The sequence below is a fragment of the Diabrotica undecimpunctata genome, chromosome 3 (assembly GCF_040954645.1).
Source record: "Diabrotica undecimpunctata isolate CICGRU chromosome 3, icDiaUnde3, whole genome shotgun sequence".
Classification (NCBI taxonomy): domain Eukaryota; kingdom Metazoa; phylum Arthropoda; class Insecta; order Coleoptera; family Chrysomelidae; genus Diabrotica; species Diabrotica undecimpunctata.
Genome location: NC_092805.1, coordinates 158,955,575 through 158,974,549, shown reverse-complemented (window position 1 = coordinate 158,974,549; position 18,975 = coordinate 158,955,575). Strand labels below are relative to the sequence as shown.

At 32.1% G+C, this 18,975-nt stretch overlaps 2 protein-coding genes across 2 annotated transcripts in view; one reads left to right on the top strand and one right to left on the bottom strand.

Moving 5' to 3' along the window:
* The window catches only part of LOC140436264 (leukocyte surface antigen CD53-like), a 41,771-nt gene extending 40,185 nt beyond the window's left edge, over positions 1–1,586 (top strand). Inside the window, exon 5 of the mRNA XM_072524965.1 lies at positions 1,380–1,586. Within this exon, the coding sequence (XP_072381066.1) occupies positions 1,380–1,484 (105 nt within the window). The 3' untranslated portion in view covers positions 1,485–1,586. The remainder of the gene's footprint in view (positions 1–1,379) is intronic.
* A 3,121-nt stretch (positions 1,587–4,707) lies between these two features.
* On the bottom strand, positions 4,708–17,104 carry ms(2)35Ci (male sterile (2) 35Ci). The gene is made up of 4 exons (XM_072524964.1): positions 16,830–17,104; positions 12,367–12,513; positions 8,548–8,677; positions 4,708–5,637 (listed from the first exon to the last, which is right to left on the bottom strand). Exons 1-4 carry the CDS (start codon positions 16,896–16,898, stop codon positions 5,483–5,485), a joined length of 501 nt encoding a protein of 166 aa, XP_072381065.1. The 5' UTR covers positions 16,899–17,104; the 3' UTR covers positions 4,708–5,482.
* Between the last annotated feature and the right edge of the window lie 1,871 nt (positions 17,105–18,975).

Sequence of the window (18,975 nt, the reverse complement as noted above, 5' to 3'; positions counted from 1 at the left end):
ATACGAACATGGGTGCAGTCAATAGTACCAATAACATGAGGGAATCTAGCAATGGCATAAAAACCTTCTTTTACTTCTAAACGTTCCCTGTCTGTTACTGGAAATTTTATGAATCTTTTTCGTAAAGATGCAATAGCCTCAGTGACCTGGGTAACAATAACACATGCAGAGGTTTTGCTTACTCCAGAAAAGTCTCCACATGTGAGTAAAAAATTACCTGTAGCATAAAAACACAAGGTAAGAAGCAATTTTGTTTCTGGTCTAATAGCTTGATTGTGATCTGTTAACGATTTAATGTTATTTTCAATCAAATTTAGTAGTGTGGCACATGTTTTCTTCTGTAGCCGGAAGCGTTTGAAAAATTCTAATTCGTCAAATTCCACAAAGTAATTTGGCCTAAAAAATATTTTTTTTTTAATTCAAACCTTTCCAACTCTCATTTCTTTCCTTGAAACTTACCGAACTTTGAACAATTTCGGTTGTCGATATACTACTGCTTCCCTTTCATCCTCATCGGAATCAAAAACATTTAAATCTGCTGGATTCATTTCGAAAATATTATTTCAAATTAAAAATTAATTAAAAGCAACGAATAATAAAAATAATATCACCTATAACCTTATTCGCTCATCAATCTGTCAAGGAATATGACATACACTGCCGACGAATAGAAAGCGAGAATAACTTTATCTCTAGTATATTCGCCCGAGCTGACATGGATAAGTTATCTGTTAGTTTATACTGAGAACAAACTTATTATAAACTTGTAGAACACAATTTTTTGTTATTATACTACGTATAACTTATACTAGGTATATACTTTAATTGTAGAACTGGCCCTAAGTAAAACAAGAAAAAGCAGTTAATGTTTGAAAATTGATTGATAAACATGATTTAAACTGGAAGAGTATTGAAATCTTAAGCTATTTTAAACACGTTTTAGAACGAGTCAACTTTGAAAAACATCCACCTGCTGACAAGTTCATAAATAATTAGATTAGTTTCAACAACAATACTAGTAAAATAAGCCGGTTTCCCTGTTTTCTTGTTTATCGAGACGATATAGATAAATATAAATAGTCACAAAAACGAATAGAAATGTGGACCAGTTTTGTCCCAGAATAATATCAAAATATTTATTTGTAAGTAAAACAAAAAAACAAAAACAAAAGTAAAAGCAGTTGATATTAGAAAATTGATATAAAAACGGGTATACATTTTTTCAGTTTCTGCTTTATATACTTTTTAATTTTTTATTCTACTTAAATTGTTTTGTGTAAATTAATCGTATAATTTTAAATACTATGCCACTATTACACTTAAAATCTAAAAAACCTTCCTTTGTATACTTTTAATTAACTTACTTTAATTACTTTTAGGTAATAGCGTCAATTGTTTCGCTTTACTTTGTGTACCACCTTAGAAGCAAAGCAACAGAGTTTGTTTTTATCAAAGACAACTCCTTTCAAGACGATCTTCTTTGACAATAATTGTTTCTACTCTCTGTTTTTTAATTAAAGTGTAGAGTCGATGGACTCGAACGACGTTTAATGAAAATTGATTTTATAAATAAAATATTAAATCTTGCTGTTTTGTGATTTTCACCATAAAATATAAATCGGACAGGAACATAAAATAAACCCCCACTCAGTTGAATAAAGTAACATACATACATACAGGGAGAGTTATAAATAACTAATGGGACATATCATACTAAAATTAGGTTATTTGGACCAAAATAAGCTCATCCTTCTATTATTCTAGCCTTCTGTATGGTGTAGAGACGTGGACCATGAATAAGTACTGCTGCAAAAAAATAGAAGCATTCGAACCATGAACTTAAGATATGAGTCCGACAACGACTGCAGACGGCAGACAGCAACTGCAGACGGTAGTTGCAGTTGCTGTCAATTGCAGACGTCATTACTTTGCAGTATTAATTTGTATGAGAATGATTTCGACGTATGACTGCAACTGCTGCTCGGCAAAACGTCAGTCGACGACACACTTGAATAAACACAGTAAATGCGAATTATAAAAATTAGAATCAGCTGAAACAAATAGACGACTTTAAAGATATAAACGAGAGCTGGGAGAAAATTAAAAACAACATTGAAGAAGCAGCAACAGAAGCTCTAGGAAAATGCAAAGTCATACTGAATATAATAAACAACAACAATACACCATGGTTCAGAAAAGAAATAAAAGAGAAATGTAAAGAGAGACCAGCTTTCGAGGTTATCTACCACCTCGACTTTTAGTGCGATAGGGCTCGATTTCATCTAAACGAGGAAATTACATTAAAAAAGTTGTTTAATTGGCTTGTCTTTTGTTCACATTGTAGCAGTCACAACTGCTAACATATAATTAATTAATATAATTTATTATTAAAATCCTAAAACCCCTCAGAATCCTGTTTATGAAACGTTTATGGGCAATAGACGATACGATGCGCAAGTGTAATCAACTAAAGTGGTCAAGAGTCGCTCGGCTAAAGTCAGTTTTGGCCAACAACTCACACAGAGAGGTGTATTTCTCCAAGCCTTAACCGGCATTTTTTTTGTCTTAAAATCGGGTAGAAAATCTGGGATTGGATTTAATATTTTCCCCGAACATCAAGGGAGGAATTGGAACAACATAATATGATAAAGAATCTTGATTGAAAAACCCGGCTTCCAAATCTGCCGAAATGATTATTTAAAACCCGGCTTCCAAATCTGCTGAAATGATTATTTAAAACCCAGATTTCACCCGATTAGGATAACGATTAATATTAGGATTAGTTTAACCAAACACCTACTTCAACCCATTGGTAACCAGGAACCGATTGTCTCCAGAACCACAGCGTTCTCCTTCATTCGCTTTTTCGGAGCCCCAAGGACCGTCAGAGTTTTAAGGGGACTTAACCAGGACAGCTGTAGTGTTGTGACAGATATTAACATCAAGTTTCATAGGGTTAAGGTTTTTTCTTGTAACTTACAACTTTGTATATGCATATACCAAGGTTAGTACTTATTACAGTTTTTTGTATCATCTATAAGAAGTTAGGTAAATGGTTATTAATTAATTAAATTAGATTCATTGTTAGGGACGGAGTTCATGATTTTTGTATAGCGGTTTTTAAAAGGGAAGGGAAGAAATTTATGTATCAGGGTTTTTAAAATTATATATATATATATATATATATATATATATATATATATATATATATATATATATATATATATATATATATATATATATATATCTTTCCGAGTCTGTTGGCCATACTCATCACACTTGATCACTTTAGATATCTCACAGCATCTATGTGTAAGCATAACACTTACACATAGATCTGGTGTTTAGCTGCTTCGACACATATTAGTCGTATATTTGTTAGGTAAGGTAGTTTCTTTTGTATAACCGTCACGGTTTTTTTTTAGTATTTATATTCCCTACCTTATCTATCTAGGATTTAACTTTAGTAACTAACCTTAGTGTTAAGATTTCGCTTCTCCCATGGACTTAGATTATATATTTACTAATACATTTTTTCGTTTGGCCCAGTAGTGGGGATATTTCATTTTGTCGTGGCTTTTTGGTCCTCGTATACCGTAGCCCCACTACTGTAATTATATTTTCTATATATATATATATATATATATATATATATATATATATATATATAATTATATTTTCTATATATATATATATATATATATATATATATATATATATAGGTGAGTTTTGTTAGTTGTTAATATTATAAATATATTTGTTACAAGTAGTTTTGCTTTTATTTCACTTCCTGCTTACAGTTATAATATAGCAGAACAAGGTCAATAGTGTTTTTCGGTTTTTCGGTTTTTAAACATTATTACAGGGTATTATATCAATAGTACTTTATTCCTTATTGTTCATAACTTCATTTATTTTTTCGTTAATTTCCTTCAGAAATTAGCTGGCGTCCATTTCAGTATTTTCCTAGGCATCTCCGTATATTCTCTTATCTTACCCCTTTTATAGTTCCAGATTTTCAGGTGCATTATTATATTGTATTCTTTTGGTTAAAAGATCTCTTTTCCCCTTATCTCAAAGCCAAATTCTAGTGTAGTGAGGCTAGCCCGAATTCTTGCTTGAAGTTTTGTGTCTCTGTGTTCTTTTGAGCTAAGCCATTCTTTTTATTATAACTTCTTTTCTAGTTCTTCTCTAATTTATCATCTCCTTCTCCATATACCACCCCCTAAATTTTATTTAGGTTTCAACATATAACGATCCATACCATCTTTCTACTGAAATACTACAAACATTTTCTTGTGTATATGCTCAAATCATATCCGCATTTTCTCATTAAGTCATTCGTTCTCATAAAGTCATTGTGGCATGGCATTTAAATTGAAAAGTATTGCTGCAAATAATAGACAAAGCACATAAAGAAGAAAAATAAATTATGCTAAGGGAGACTTGTAAAGAAATATAGGGAGAAACATAATACAATACTTGCATACCTATATTATTTTTTCCTAATTCACTTCCGGGGATGGAAGTTGCTTCTATTGGACGATCCTTGTGTGAGCACAGATTAATGCCTCGCTGACTTTATAGGTAGGATCTTTAAGAGCATGCAAGGTTTTTGATTACAGTAACTTGAGTACTTAACATACCGAGGGATCCCAACAGTAACTGAAATAATAAATGTTTACAGGTATGAATCGTGAATCTGGGCAAAAACAACTGGCTTCAGTGTTTCGTTTCAGTAAGATAAAACTAACGAAATAATAACAGATATTTTATTTTTACTTAATTTCACATTAATATCTTCTACATAGTAATATATCAAAATTAAATATTTATTATAAACTTTAAGTAATACAACTAACAATTATTATCATAATTCAGTACATGGAGCAAAGACTTCTAAATTATTACATATTCAAATATTAAGCGAAACACATAGATATAACTAGATTGGGTCGGTTAGTTCTTTTCTCTACTTTTCCTTTTATTGTTTTATTTGGTATGTATTTTTGATCATTGGGATTGTTCCTAAAGGTTGTGTTTAGTTTTGTGTTGGTCTCTTGCGTACTGTAAGCCTACAGCACCCTTAATGGACAGGCCATGTATTTAGGGTGACAGAAAACATGACTGTTAAATACAAGAATGCAGAGGAAGAGACCTATTGGAAGACCGAGAAAGCTATGTGAGGATGATGTAGATGAGGACGCAAGAAATTTCCTTGGCAGTCGACCTTGGAGGAGAATGGCTACAGAGCGTAAGGTTTGCTGACGTAGGATAGGTAGAAAATATGGAAAAAACTGTCATGTGTAATTAAATACAATTGCATTCCCGATATCGTACTCTCTATTTGCAGGATCTCATACGCAAAATCGTTTACTAGTTTAAACTGATTCTTAACTCAATTAAATCAAAATTGTTTTGGTATCAAATTACATTTAGTTCATTGAAGAACATGTAAATAATTTTTACAGTAATATTAAACTTATACAGCAGTACTTTCAATAGCTTTTTCTGGAAAAGCAACTGGATTTATGTTGGTATTGCATGTGATTTCGATGACACCGGATTTGACGCTGTTATATTCTGCAAGTTCATTGTAGAATCCGACCATGCAATATAGTCCATACCAAAGTACCACTAAAAATAAAAACAAAATGGCTTAGAATACTTATATACCTATATTTTATCAAAGAATTAACATAAAATTGTCATTGTTATTTATTGTCTAGTTACTGTTTATAATGAAAGTAATAACGTTTTTGTATTTTGACTAAAAACACATCCCAACAACCATTTTGGTAAAAAATTATTCCAACTGTTGACTAGAAACGACGTGCTCGCATACGCTCTGTGCAATGATATCGGTATTTAACATATACCAGATCAATTTTGGATCAAGGAAGCTTTCTTCATGGATCAGCGATAAAATCTTGTTTAATTAAATTGGATTGAATACAATACAAAACCTTAAGGTTTGTTTTAGGAGCCCTCAAATCTATTCATATACCAGTTCTTTTGACATAATATCTTAAACCATCTTTATATTTAAGACGTCTATTTTTGGCAGAAAAATTTATTCTTAAATGCTAGTTTAATAATGTCTCTTTGTTAAAAAAACGGATGTGGCAGTCCAGTGGGACTGCCGGTAGAAGTTATACTTCTATATAGGCGTTCGCCGTTAAAAATTTATATAGGAGTCAATCTGCACAATCATTACATATGTAATGCTATAGGTAAGAGAGAGCAGAAAGAGAAAAATAATTAGTTATATAGGTATATGGTGCATCGTTTGCTGTATATAAACATTTGACCTGTAATAGGAGTATAGTAAATGAAGGATTGTATCAATATTTTAATGAAAATATATATTTTTATTTTTATATATGTATAAAAGGAGTTGAATGCAAAAAAAAATTACACATACTCTGCAGTAAAATTCATTGTTTATTTTGTTATTAATATAAAAATTACAATACAATAAATACGCTGCAACATAATTCAATATAATAATACAATATAAATTAAAATGTAATATTCATAAGTATTTAAAACTGCCAATATACATAAACTATTTTCGAAGATAAAAATAAAAAACCAACAACTCGGATTATGTTGTAAATTTTCATTTTATTTTAAAATTTATGTTTTTTGCGTATATTACATATATTTAATAAGATTAACGTGAGGTTTTTAAATATTTCAAAAATAAAAAAGGAAATTCATAATTGGGATTCGAACTCACAACCACCAGCGTATGAACCAAACACGTAAAGGATTTGCCAATTAGACATGCCACTAACGGATTTCAAAATTGACAGTTCTCGGTAAAACAGTGATTATTTTGAAATACAAAAGCCTAAAATAATTATAAACGTTTAATTTTAAATAATACAAAACATATCACATAAATAATAATATTAATACATACATATTATATTATGTATAATATTATATATATTTATATATATATACAATATTATATATATATATATATATATATATATATATATATATATATATATACAAAAGGAACATTTTTATTCTCGAGAGATGAAGAGAGAGAAAATATATCTTCTGTCTCTCTCTTACTCATTATCTTACATATGTAATGGTTTCACAGATTCACTCTCATGCAATCATCTATGGCAATCTTTATCTTATCTGCAGCAGCGCAGAAAAGCTGCATAGGTGTTGTATTGAACCAGATTGTGAGGTTCTTTAACCAAGATGTACTTCTTCTTCCTGGACCCCGTTTTCCAAATATTTTTCCTTGCTAGATGGCTTAAAGGAGAGTATATCTGGATTCATTTCGCATAATATGTCCGAAGAACTGTAACTGTTGAGATTTGATGGTGGTCAGTTCCTCTCGGTTCTTATTCATTCTTCTGAGGACCTCCTCATTTGTGACTCGGTCAGTCCACGGGATCTTAAGCATAGATAATTAATAGCTTATAATTTTATCCGAATCACAGTCCGTTCTCCTCGCGTTAAGACACTTCTCTAAACACATATACACCAACAGATTAATTGTAAAAGGTCACTCCAAAATCCCAGGCAACGAAAAAGTAGACCATTTGGCTAAAGACGCTACTTTGGTGGGTCTAGAGTACAATGAGTTACCCAATGCGATTTAACTACAGCTAGGAAGAAACACGTTAGACTTACTTGGGAAATTGAGTGGCAATCCTTTACTAATAATAGCAAAAATTCATACTGCAATATAATCCAACTCTTCTATATACTCTTCCAAATGAAAGAATCTTCATATCTCTTTATACTCTGTATGTTAGATACCTTTTTAGACATACTACAGTAAATGCACACCTATATAATTTTTTTTTTGTTTTACACCCAGTTTTGGTGACCTTAATCACTGGATGTTTCAATGTCGTTATAATCAAGAAGCCGCAAAATTTTTATTTCAAGCCATCTCCCAGCAAAAAATTATACTGGCCCAGAACGTTGATTTTCTTCTCTATTTATGTAGTCGAAACCCAATTATTAGATCGATTTTATGATAATTGTTCAAACAGAAACCTAAAACTGCCTTTTTCAAACAGTGGGTGTGTGAATGCGAAATAGTAGGACTAGTTGCAGTATTTCATACTGTCTTGTTGTAGTTGTAGTATTTTACACCTATATTGTTTGTTTTTTACAAAAGTAGCTATGAAGGACAGTTTACCGTGAAGTGTATGTCCATATCCAATCCTTTTTCTACCGTAACCAATATTGTTTTCAATGGGAAGGTTAGAAAACTGAGTGAATGAACGAAATAGGAAATGGTCAGATATACATTTAAAGAAAGAATATAAGTTAACTGTTCTTACTTATTTAACCAATCGCCTGGCTAAATAGGTCTTAAACCCAAGGATAAAAAAACAATTTTGGTGTTGGAAAAGCAGAAATTTATTTAATTATTTTTGAAGCTCTGGTTTCAAAAAGTTTTTCTTTTTTGTAGTAGTTATAGTTTTTAAGATGGTTTGGTTGGTCTGTGTAATATGCTAATTTACTAAATACAAAATTGTTTATTAAACAGTATATACTTACTACACACAATAAAAAGAGCTGCTATACTGAATGATTTATACTCGAAAACATTTATGCCAGCAAATACCGAGATTATAAAAAGGTTGGTCATTTCCAGAATTATATATAGAAATACGTATTTTTCGTTACCCTAAAACACAATAATAAAAATTATTAAAGTTTTACATTTACATTAATATATATAATTATTTTAACCATTTTATATAATAGTATTTTTTGCTTTTAGATTCTTCAAATTAGAAGTTAGTACGTTGTTTGGAAAAGTATTTAGTGTTTACTTAAACATTTGATTATTTTTTTTTTATTATTCTTAATCTTTAACATATCATCTTGTTTTCATATTTTTAAATTCATAATTCATATATTAAAATTGGCTATATTTATATTTTTATCAGGTCTGGGAATCACTTATCATGAATTACCTCAGAATACTTGAGTTAAGTGATGTTAAAAAATCAACTTCTTGAGACCTTACCTAATTTATTGTATTTTTCTTGAGGTAACGTCTTAGTAACGGTAAGGTCTTGAGAAAATAGTCTTATAGATTACGAAGAATCTGATTTATTACTTTACACTCAACATTTGAAGCTATAACCAGAGGTTTCCACCCTGTATTACCTCTAGGTAGGAGGGAATCATTCCTAGGAAGAGGGCATACACAAGCAAGAACTCGTGACATGATCATGTACATTTAAATCTTCGAAAACCTCATTTTTCTCCCCGGCAGCCCGTCGACCATCCTTTGCTGCACTGTGACGCTATGCCGAGAATTTGAGGCTTAACTGACATTTACAACATCTCAAAAATTGTAAGTGCGTCTCTTTTGAATTAATAAGACATTATGAGTAAAGCCAATCGATTTCTTCTTATTTACAATCTTATATTACATTTCACTATTTACGATTTTAATTAATTAACCAGCTATTTGTATATTTCCTACATCCGCTAAGAAATATTAACCCTAGAACCACACCCTAGCGTCGCTAGCGACATAGTTGTTTAGAAAAAGTCAATTATTTACGCAATTGTGCTTGTGCAATGGTCAGTTGCTTTTCATAAACAGTTGCTCCGTTATTGTTTTATTAGACGTGTGTCTTATAGGGACCCACAGTGTTGTTAGTGTATCTCAGACGGATGTTTTATATGACGCCCAGTGTGGTTAATGGACAAAGAATATTTTGGTAAGTTTATGAGGAACGTGTAATTCTGTATGTACATTAACCCTTTTTTTTTACCATAATAAACAGAATGAATACGAATATACGACCCTTTACGCAAGCAGAATTTTGGAAAGCATCGTATGAAGATTCTAGTAAAGATCAAGAAAATTAAGAGTTTCAAAGTTAAAATGGAGATGAAGATAATCTGATGGAAGATGCAGTAGCCACTGCATCTGTTATCCTGCCTACCATCCAAAACGACCCTCTCCTACTTGTGTGCAGTTGACTTTCACACGTACCGTACTCCGAAAGTGGGATGGCCTCTGTAAGGCTGACGACATTTTGGACTCCCTTCTCTTATTTAGATCTTATCTTTGTCGTTGGTCCGGTTGGTGTTTCTCTTCTTCTTTCTTTTTAATTACTGTTCGGATGTAATTGTAAACATTATTCCATCCCTCCTTACTTTATGTCATATTTACGATTATCTCTCTCACAGTAACAGGGTTCATACCTATTTCTCTATACATTCTGTCTCCCTCCACTATACCTACATTTATTACAGTCCAGCATTGTATGAGTAACAGTGTCGGAATTTTCGCAGAATAGGCAATTATCTGTATCTGTTTTTCTGCACTTATGAAGATACGCCCTAAAACAGACAATCTACACAGTCCCTTAGGTTAGGGATCACCATCTTAGTTCAATAGGCTATATCTTCCGTGTTGTTTCATTCTTCCTGCCATCTTTCCCTTTCTTCGTTGTTTATGTCTGTTGTTAAATGCTCTCTTCTTCATAAAGATGTCTCCTTTCTACTGCAAATACATGCAGAAGAACACACCCCATGATTCTTCTACCTTTATTATGAGCCTAATATTAGGTATCTATATTTAAATATAATGAAAAATATTATAAATTGTTGTGTATTTATACAATAATTATTGTATTCTACATATTTAAAGTGGTAATTTAATTATTAAATTAGCGTTTTGGATTTTTTGTACTGTGTGTGTAAGACAAGTTACATTTTCCTACTATTCTTTATCTGTCTTTTGCTTTATATGCTCTGGAGGGTTTAACTCCCAAAGTCCCCCCTGGGTGCGCCACAGAGAAGATGAACATGTGGACGACGAAATAAATTGTAATTATAGCGCTGAAGATGATGTTAACCTAATAGAAATTTCTAGTGAACAGTCGTCATAGCGTGCACCGAAATTTTTTTGTCGAAATGGTTACCCATGGTATGTTCAACCTCTGTATTCTAAAACGAGCAGGACGTCAAAAAAAATCTTTTAATTCATCTGCCTGGTCCAAAAGGGAATGCAAGAGATGTCAACGATGTACGAGTTTATTTTGAATTGTCTACGTTTTGACGATAAAAATACTCGAACTAGAAAAGTCAAAGATAAATTTATTTCAGTGCAAGAGATATGTGACATATTTATTGACTGTTGCAAAAAGAACTACACTCCTTCAGAGTATGTAACAGTAGCTAAACAACTATTAATAAGAATATACATAAATTGGAACAACTATTAAGTTTCAGAAACGTGCATTCAAAATGCCTTAAAGTAACTGTTAAATCTTACAAAATACGTTGTATACCTAACAAAAACTATTCACGAAACTAATAGAAACGTTACTTTAGACAATTGGTTTGTTTCAATGGAGCTGACCGACCAAAACGATAAAACAGAAATTCCGGAAAGTTTTCTCCAAAAAAATCGTCAGCCAGATACCATCTCCAGTCTTTACATTTCAAAGAGATAAAGCTCTTGTTACTTTCTGTCCTAGAAAAAATAAATGCGTTTCTTTATTAAGTAGGTACTATTTTTTCATGACGATGTAAATACAAACTCTGGTAAACCAAAAATTGTATTATTATACAATTCAACCAAGGGCGGCGTTGACACATTACATCAACTGTGTCTTAATATTGTTCTGAAGCTATTTTCTTGTGGCATTTTAAATTAATTACTATTTAAATGGGAATAAGCCACAATTAAAGGTTAAATTACGTTTATTGACGTTTCAATTTCCACTTCGGAAATCGTTCTCAAAATACAAACACTAATGTTTGGTATAGTGGTACATGACACAGCATTCTAAAACAGTGGCCAGAAAAACGTAAAGATGGCCATGATGGGTTTTCTACGAAACAATGGATGTTTATCTAAAACGTATTGATATTGCTGGTTTAATAATTAGAATAATGACGAAAAATATGTAATTGAGAATAAAATTAACCATTGATTAAAAAAAAACAAAATACCTGGCGCAACTCATTAAATGCTTCTGTACAAAGAAATAATTTACCATTTATTGTATTGTGTTAATTATTAGTAATTGAGGGAGGTAGTAATTGTAAGGAAATAATGTTCCTTCCATTTTATCTTAATTTTGAATTTTATTAATTTCAAATATTTCAGATATTTCAAATACTTTAGGTTTTACGTAATATTTACTTCTTTTACATTCCATTATTTATTCAACTTCAGCTTCCTTTTGGTGTCTTTTACTTTTTATAAATTTTTTTAAAGTAAACTTTTTCTTAACTGTTAACTGTTAAAAAAACGTTGAAAGGGAGTTATTAAGAATTAAATTTTCACAAATTAATGCCGAGTGACTTACTGTGTATTAAAAAGTATTTCAATATACTCACCTTAATCAAAGCGGCAATTATAACACCAGCCACAAATAAATTATATATTCCCATGACTAGAGTTAAAATTAAATATAATTCATCCTCACTTGTTTGATGATGATATAATGCTACACTGGATGCTACTGTCGCTACTATAGAGAAAAGCTAAAATAAAATTATAAATTTAGATAAATATTTTACCCCTCAAATCAAAGTAAAATATAAAAGTTTTGTTTTATTTTGTAAACTACTGATTTGTAAAAAAAAGACCAAATACTATAAAATTTATTTTCCAGATTTAGCCATACGGCTCACACTCCTTCTAAGGGAAAAATTCACTCATCCCAGATACCTACGGTATCAAAAGGATTGAGCTCTGGTGGGACTCTTTCCGTGTTATCGACCCTTAGGTTACTTGGTATTCTGGAGTATCTCCCAAAAATTTTCGTACATATCTGGACGTTGAGAGTTGTACAGCTTTCTGGATGGTCTTGTAGAGATGTTCATTCAGACCTAACTTTTTTATGTTTTCTAGGAGGTTCTTTGGAATGACTCCAGTAGTAGAGAGTATAATAGGTATTGTCTGGGTACTTTCCATTCTCCACTATCTTCGTATTTGAATTTCCAGATCCCTGTACTTGGCAATTTTTTCGTTCTGTTTAACACGAAGATTATTGTTGTTGGGTATCGACACATCAATTAACGTTATTTGTCTCTTTAGTTGTGCACAGTCTATTATGTGCCACTGTTTGGTCTGTGAGCACAGTGCGGTCCCAGTATAGCTTGTAGTTGTCATTCTCAAGTATACTCTCAGGAACGTATTGATAATATGGAAGATGGTTTGTTTAAAGAAGTCAAAGTTTGATAGCTATCTCTTGATGAATGATCTTTTCCATTTATATTATTTTATTATTTTTTTACTATTATTATTATCATTATACTATTATATAAACTATAATACTATTAGACTTATTTAACGCTTATAATTAAAAGAATGCTCTTCAAGTCAAAAGACCCCAAAAAATATGAATTAATAGGTAGGCAAATTAAAAGAAAAATAAAGGCATTAAAGCAAGAGAAGTTGACTAATCACGGCAAAAAGGCGAAGAGCTCATCTTCTTCTTTTGGTGCCTATTCGTTTCGAATATTGGTTATCATTCTGGCTATAATTATTTTATTAACTGATGCTTTAAATCACCGAACACCGAATCATTAGTCTCATGAACCACTCACTCAAAAATACTCTCACTCAAAAATATTCCTAAACATCATCCATGCTCGCATATACAAGAAATTGGAGGAGGGTATTGGTGATTGTACAATTTGGATTCCGCAGCGCTCTGGGCACAAGAGAAACACTTTTTAGCATACAAGTATTGATACAACGAGCAAGAGATGTTCATACAGATGTCTTTGCCTGTTTCATTGACTTCGAAAAGGCATTTACAAAGCACAGCATGAGAGGCTTATTGAAACTTTGCGAATCGCAAACATCGATAACAAGCATATAAGAATAATAGCCAATCTCTATAGGAAACAAGTAGCCAAGATTCGAGTAGACAATCAATTATCCGATGAAGTCCCAATACAAAGAGGAGTACGACAAGGATACATACTCTCGCCTTTGCTGTTTAATGCCTTCTCTGAACATCTATTTCGAGAAGCTTTGGGAGAAACGACTGATGGCGTGACTGTTAACGGTGAAGTAATAAATAATCTAAGATATGCAGACGACACTGTCCTTGTTGCGGATAGTGCTGAAGGATTACAAAGACTAATAGATCAAGTAGTTAACATCGGTAGAAAATATGGAATGAAACTTAATAATAAGAAGACGAAAATTATGATCATAAGCAAAAACCAAGATACAGATGCAAAGTTTGTGGCAGACAATGAGGTATTGGATAGAACAGAAAAACTAACATACCTAGGATGCAACATCACAGACAGCTGGGATCACTCATACGAGATTAAATGTAGGATCGAAAAAGCAAGGAGTGCTTTCCAACAGATGAAAGCTCTCTGCAATTTAACCTTGAACTTACATCTCCGACTCAAAATCTTTAATTGTTATGTTTTTTCTGTTCTTATGTATGGAGCAGAGGCACGGACACTCACTGATGCGTCTTGCAGACGGTTGCAGTGTTTCGAGATGTGGTGCTATCGTCGCATGCTCAGAATATCATATGTACATCATATAACTAACGACGCAGTAATGCAACAATCACAAAAAGAACCTGAAGTCTTGACATCCAATAAAGAAAGACAGTTACTTTGGACATATAATGAGAAATGAAAATAAATACAGAATCCTACTATTGATATTAGAAGGGAAAATAGAAGAAAATAGAGAACCAGGACGCCACCGAATATCCTGGCTTAAGAATTTGAGACAGTGGACAGGTATGACCGCCACAGACCTATTTCGAACAGCTGCTAATAAAATACGATGGGCCATTGTGGTAGCCAACATCCATAGAGGATATGTACTAGCAGAAGAAGATGCTTTAAATAGATTAGTTGTTGTTGTGAAGAACACACAGTAATCTGCATTTAGTGCCATTTCTCATTATGTTCCGAGATATTCTAACTTTCTCCTTTTAATCGTATACATCACTTCTCTTTCTTTGTCCATTCTTCCTAGTACAGTCTCGTTGGTAATCTTGTAGGTCCATGACATCCTTAGGATTCTTCTGTATAGCCACATCTCAAAGGCTTCAAGTTTTTTCTCTATCGCTTCAGTGAGTGTCCAGGATTCAACTCCATAGTATAATATCAAGACGATGTAACATCGTAGGAACCTTATTTTTATCCAGATTAAGGTTGTGGCTTTTAAAGAGTTTGGCCATGTTGTTGAATGCACTCCTGCGTTCTCCATTCTACAGTTTGCTTCTTGTGAGTGATCGCATTGTTCGCTTACTATTATTCCAAGATAGGTAAACTGTTTTACTCGGTCCACTGGTGTATTCTTGATAAGCAGTTGGACGTCTCCAATTTTATTTTTGCTGATGACCATAAATTTAGTTTTTGATATGTTAACTTGTAGTCCAAATCTTTCACTTACTTAACTTTGTTTATTAGTTGCTGTAAACTGTTTAAACTGTCTGCAAAAATAACGATGTCATCTGCATAGCGGATGTTGTTTAGGCGTTCTCCATTTAAAAGGATTCCATGTTCGCAATTTTTCAAGGCTTTACGAAATATTTCCTCTGAATATAGGTTGAATAATATAGGTGAAAGTATACATCCTTGTCTAACGCCTCGAAGAATCTGGATCGCTTCCCTCGGTTTATCTACAAGATTTGTTCTTATTGTGGCCGATTAGTTCCAGTATAAATTTTATATTATACGCCGCTCTTTACCATCTATTTAGGCTTTTGTTAGAACATCCATCATTTTTCGGTGTTTAACTGTGTCAAATGCTTTTTGGTAGTCTACAAAGCAGGTGTAGATATCGCAAGTCATATCTCTGCATCTTTCTGTCAGGTACTGTCTGACATTTTGAATGTAGTATATGTACTTATATGACGAAAATATTACCAAAAAATTGGCTGATGTAAACATTTATAGCATTTATAATATAATAAAGGTACTATTATAGCCCTGTCTCATTCAGCGAAGCAGTGATAAATCAAGACATTTACATCCACTATAAAGATTTTAACAAGCATTCCATAAAGTCCAACACGAAACAGTTAAAAATAATATAGTTCCAGAATATTCATTACCAGGATATTCATTTAAGAAAGGAACTATTCTGGAACCAATGGGGTCAAATAGGCATAGAAATAGAGCTTGGTGAAAAGTTACAAACAAAAAGAGGGGTGAGACCGAAACATATGTACGAGTATATGTACTCGTAGTTAAGCAATATCTAAAAAGCGGTAAAATAGCATAAAGATGGAATCATTATTAATGATAAAATGATAAACAGTCTGTCTGTCTGATAAAATATCAGGATACTGTCATCCTCGCAAGTACAGTTGCAAGAATAGCAAAGTAGTGCAGTTACAGAAAAATACAAACATTTTTTTTTACTTTGAATCAAAAATTTGGTGAATTTTTGAACAAGAATCAAACCAACTAGAAATGTTTTTAATAAACTGAGGAAAAAAATTAACTGTACTTTATACATACGAGCAAGAAGACATTTTTAAATGTCAACGTAAATTTATAAAAATTATACTTAGAGCTCAGAAGAATTGAACTCAGCTAAATCAAATAACATTAATAGATCGAGCAAAGATTTTTTAAAATCATTTGTTTGTATGAATTTTTCATACAAATTCATTCATTATTTCAATTTCATACCCATGGTAATGACAATAAAACAAAACAAATACACAATTTGTTTACCACACATAATAATACGGTAATTTACATGCTGGAATAATTGACTTAGAAAATTAAATTCCCAACGAAACAGCTGTCGTTAACTTGTTAATGAATAGAGTTGATAAAAAAATGTTTTTTATTCTTACCAAGTTGGTCCCGCTCATAATTGCAGCTCCTGTTTTCAAACTTAAACAAAAGAAAAAGGATTTTACCATTGTTATTTTTCACTATTCACAAACCCACAATTAAAATGCAAAGAAAATTGTGTTGGAACAAGCTGTTTCCACAAAACTTACACCGCAATCTGTGTCTAGACTAGATACTGTTAACGGGGAAGTTACAAAATACACTCTGTGTGCACTAACATTTTAGATAACACAGTGGTAGCTCTCTTTTAGCGCGGAGCTTTGGTATATGTCTGTTTTCGTCTTTTTGAAAGAGGGCAAAACTTTATGTTGTGCAGACTAAATTTGGATTGAAGAGAAAGTGACGCCAGACTTCTTGGCGTCCTTTCAGGGTGCTTGTTTTGTCGACGGGGTTTTATTTAGATCTACGGAATTAACTAATGCTTTAAGATATTTAATTTAGCATAGCAATAATATTTTTGAAAATTCGTTTTAAAGATTTTGATTGGATTATTATTGAAAATTTATTATAATTTTTTTTTGTACAAATAAAAGTCGAAAATTTTTTTTTATAGAATAATTTCTACACAACAAAATATCTGATGTCATATTAAATTTTTAATAGAATAAGAAAATAATTATGCAGTACATGGATACGTAGGGAGGCTAGGCTCTCTCACAAAATGAAACACAAAAGTTGGTTTTACCCCAAATGACTTTTTTTCAACATTTTATTTTTTTTTCCTGTTACCTTAGGATCTAAATCTCTTTAAAAAATGCGTCAACCATTATTTTTTGGATTATTTGTGGTGTAGGTATATGGCTCTTTTACAAAATTTTGTTTCATTGCGTCCCATGCCCGTGGTACAATCAAACAAAGCAAGGGGTACCACGAAACGACTGAAAATAAAAACAACATATTTAAAGAAAAAAAAAATCCAGTGGGACTGCCGGTGGAAGTTACACTTCTATACACGCATTCGCCGTTACAAATTTATTTGGGAGTCAATCTGCACAATCATTACATATGTAATTCTATAGGTAAGACATAGCAGAAAGAGAAACAGAATTAATAACAACTCAAAGACTAATATAATTATGAACATTTAATAAATAATACAAAACATATCACATAAATAATAATATTAATAAATATTTTATTATATGTATAATATTATATGTATATATATATATATATATATACATATATATAATATTAAATTATATATACAAAAGGAACATTTTTATATTCGAGAGAGGAAGAGAGAGAAAATATATCTTCTGTCTCTCTCTTACTCATTATCTTACATATGTAATGATTTCACAGATTCACTCCCATACAAATTTCCAACGTGGAGTGCGCGTATAGAAGTATAACTTCAAAAACTTTATTTATCCAAATTGAAAGTAGTAAGTGAAGGCATCTTCAGTAAAACGAAATGCAAGTTTAACTGGTCCCATTGAAGTCGATGTCCAATGAAATTAAACCTTTTTCTCTCTGAGTATCCTAAGCCACAGACAGATTTCCCAACAGCATCTTTATATCTGTGCCATTAACCGAGGTAATGTCATCTACAGAAGGCTCCACGAAGTTTTTGCATTTTCAGTATCGTAGGAATTTGACCTCTTAGTATCCTTCATCATGTTTAATCTTGGCGATTCTACGTAGAATTTGGATTAACCTCTAGTTTTAAATTCAACTAAGATATAATCATTTAAAGCAGAAAGACGAAACAATTCGGCAAAGTGACAAGGTTAACAGCAAACAAATCCTCATTCATGTCCATATCGTCGTCCGTATGTACATATTGAATGCCTTCATCGTCATCCTCTGATGAATCAACGTCCCTTGTTTATGCAGATTTTTTGTTCTTGGGTCCAAACAACCTCATTTTTGCTGCATTCTTTATGGAAATGAAACCGACTTCTTCTTTTATGCATAGACGTTCATTTCTGGAGTGCTCGTAGCTATCATACTCTTGCCTTTCTTCCTCGACTTTCGATCAGTTTTTAGTTCTCTTGCTTTTGGATCTTCTGGCTATGATGACTTTGTTAGTTGCTATACGGAATAGCTGTGTTGAGGTCTTTCTATACCATGCTCCCAGGTTAGCAAGCCAGGATATTCTTTTTCGTCGTAGGATCCTTTTTCCTTCAATTTTACCTTGCT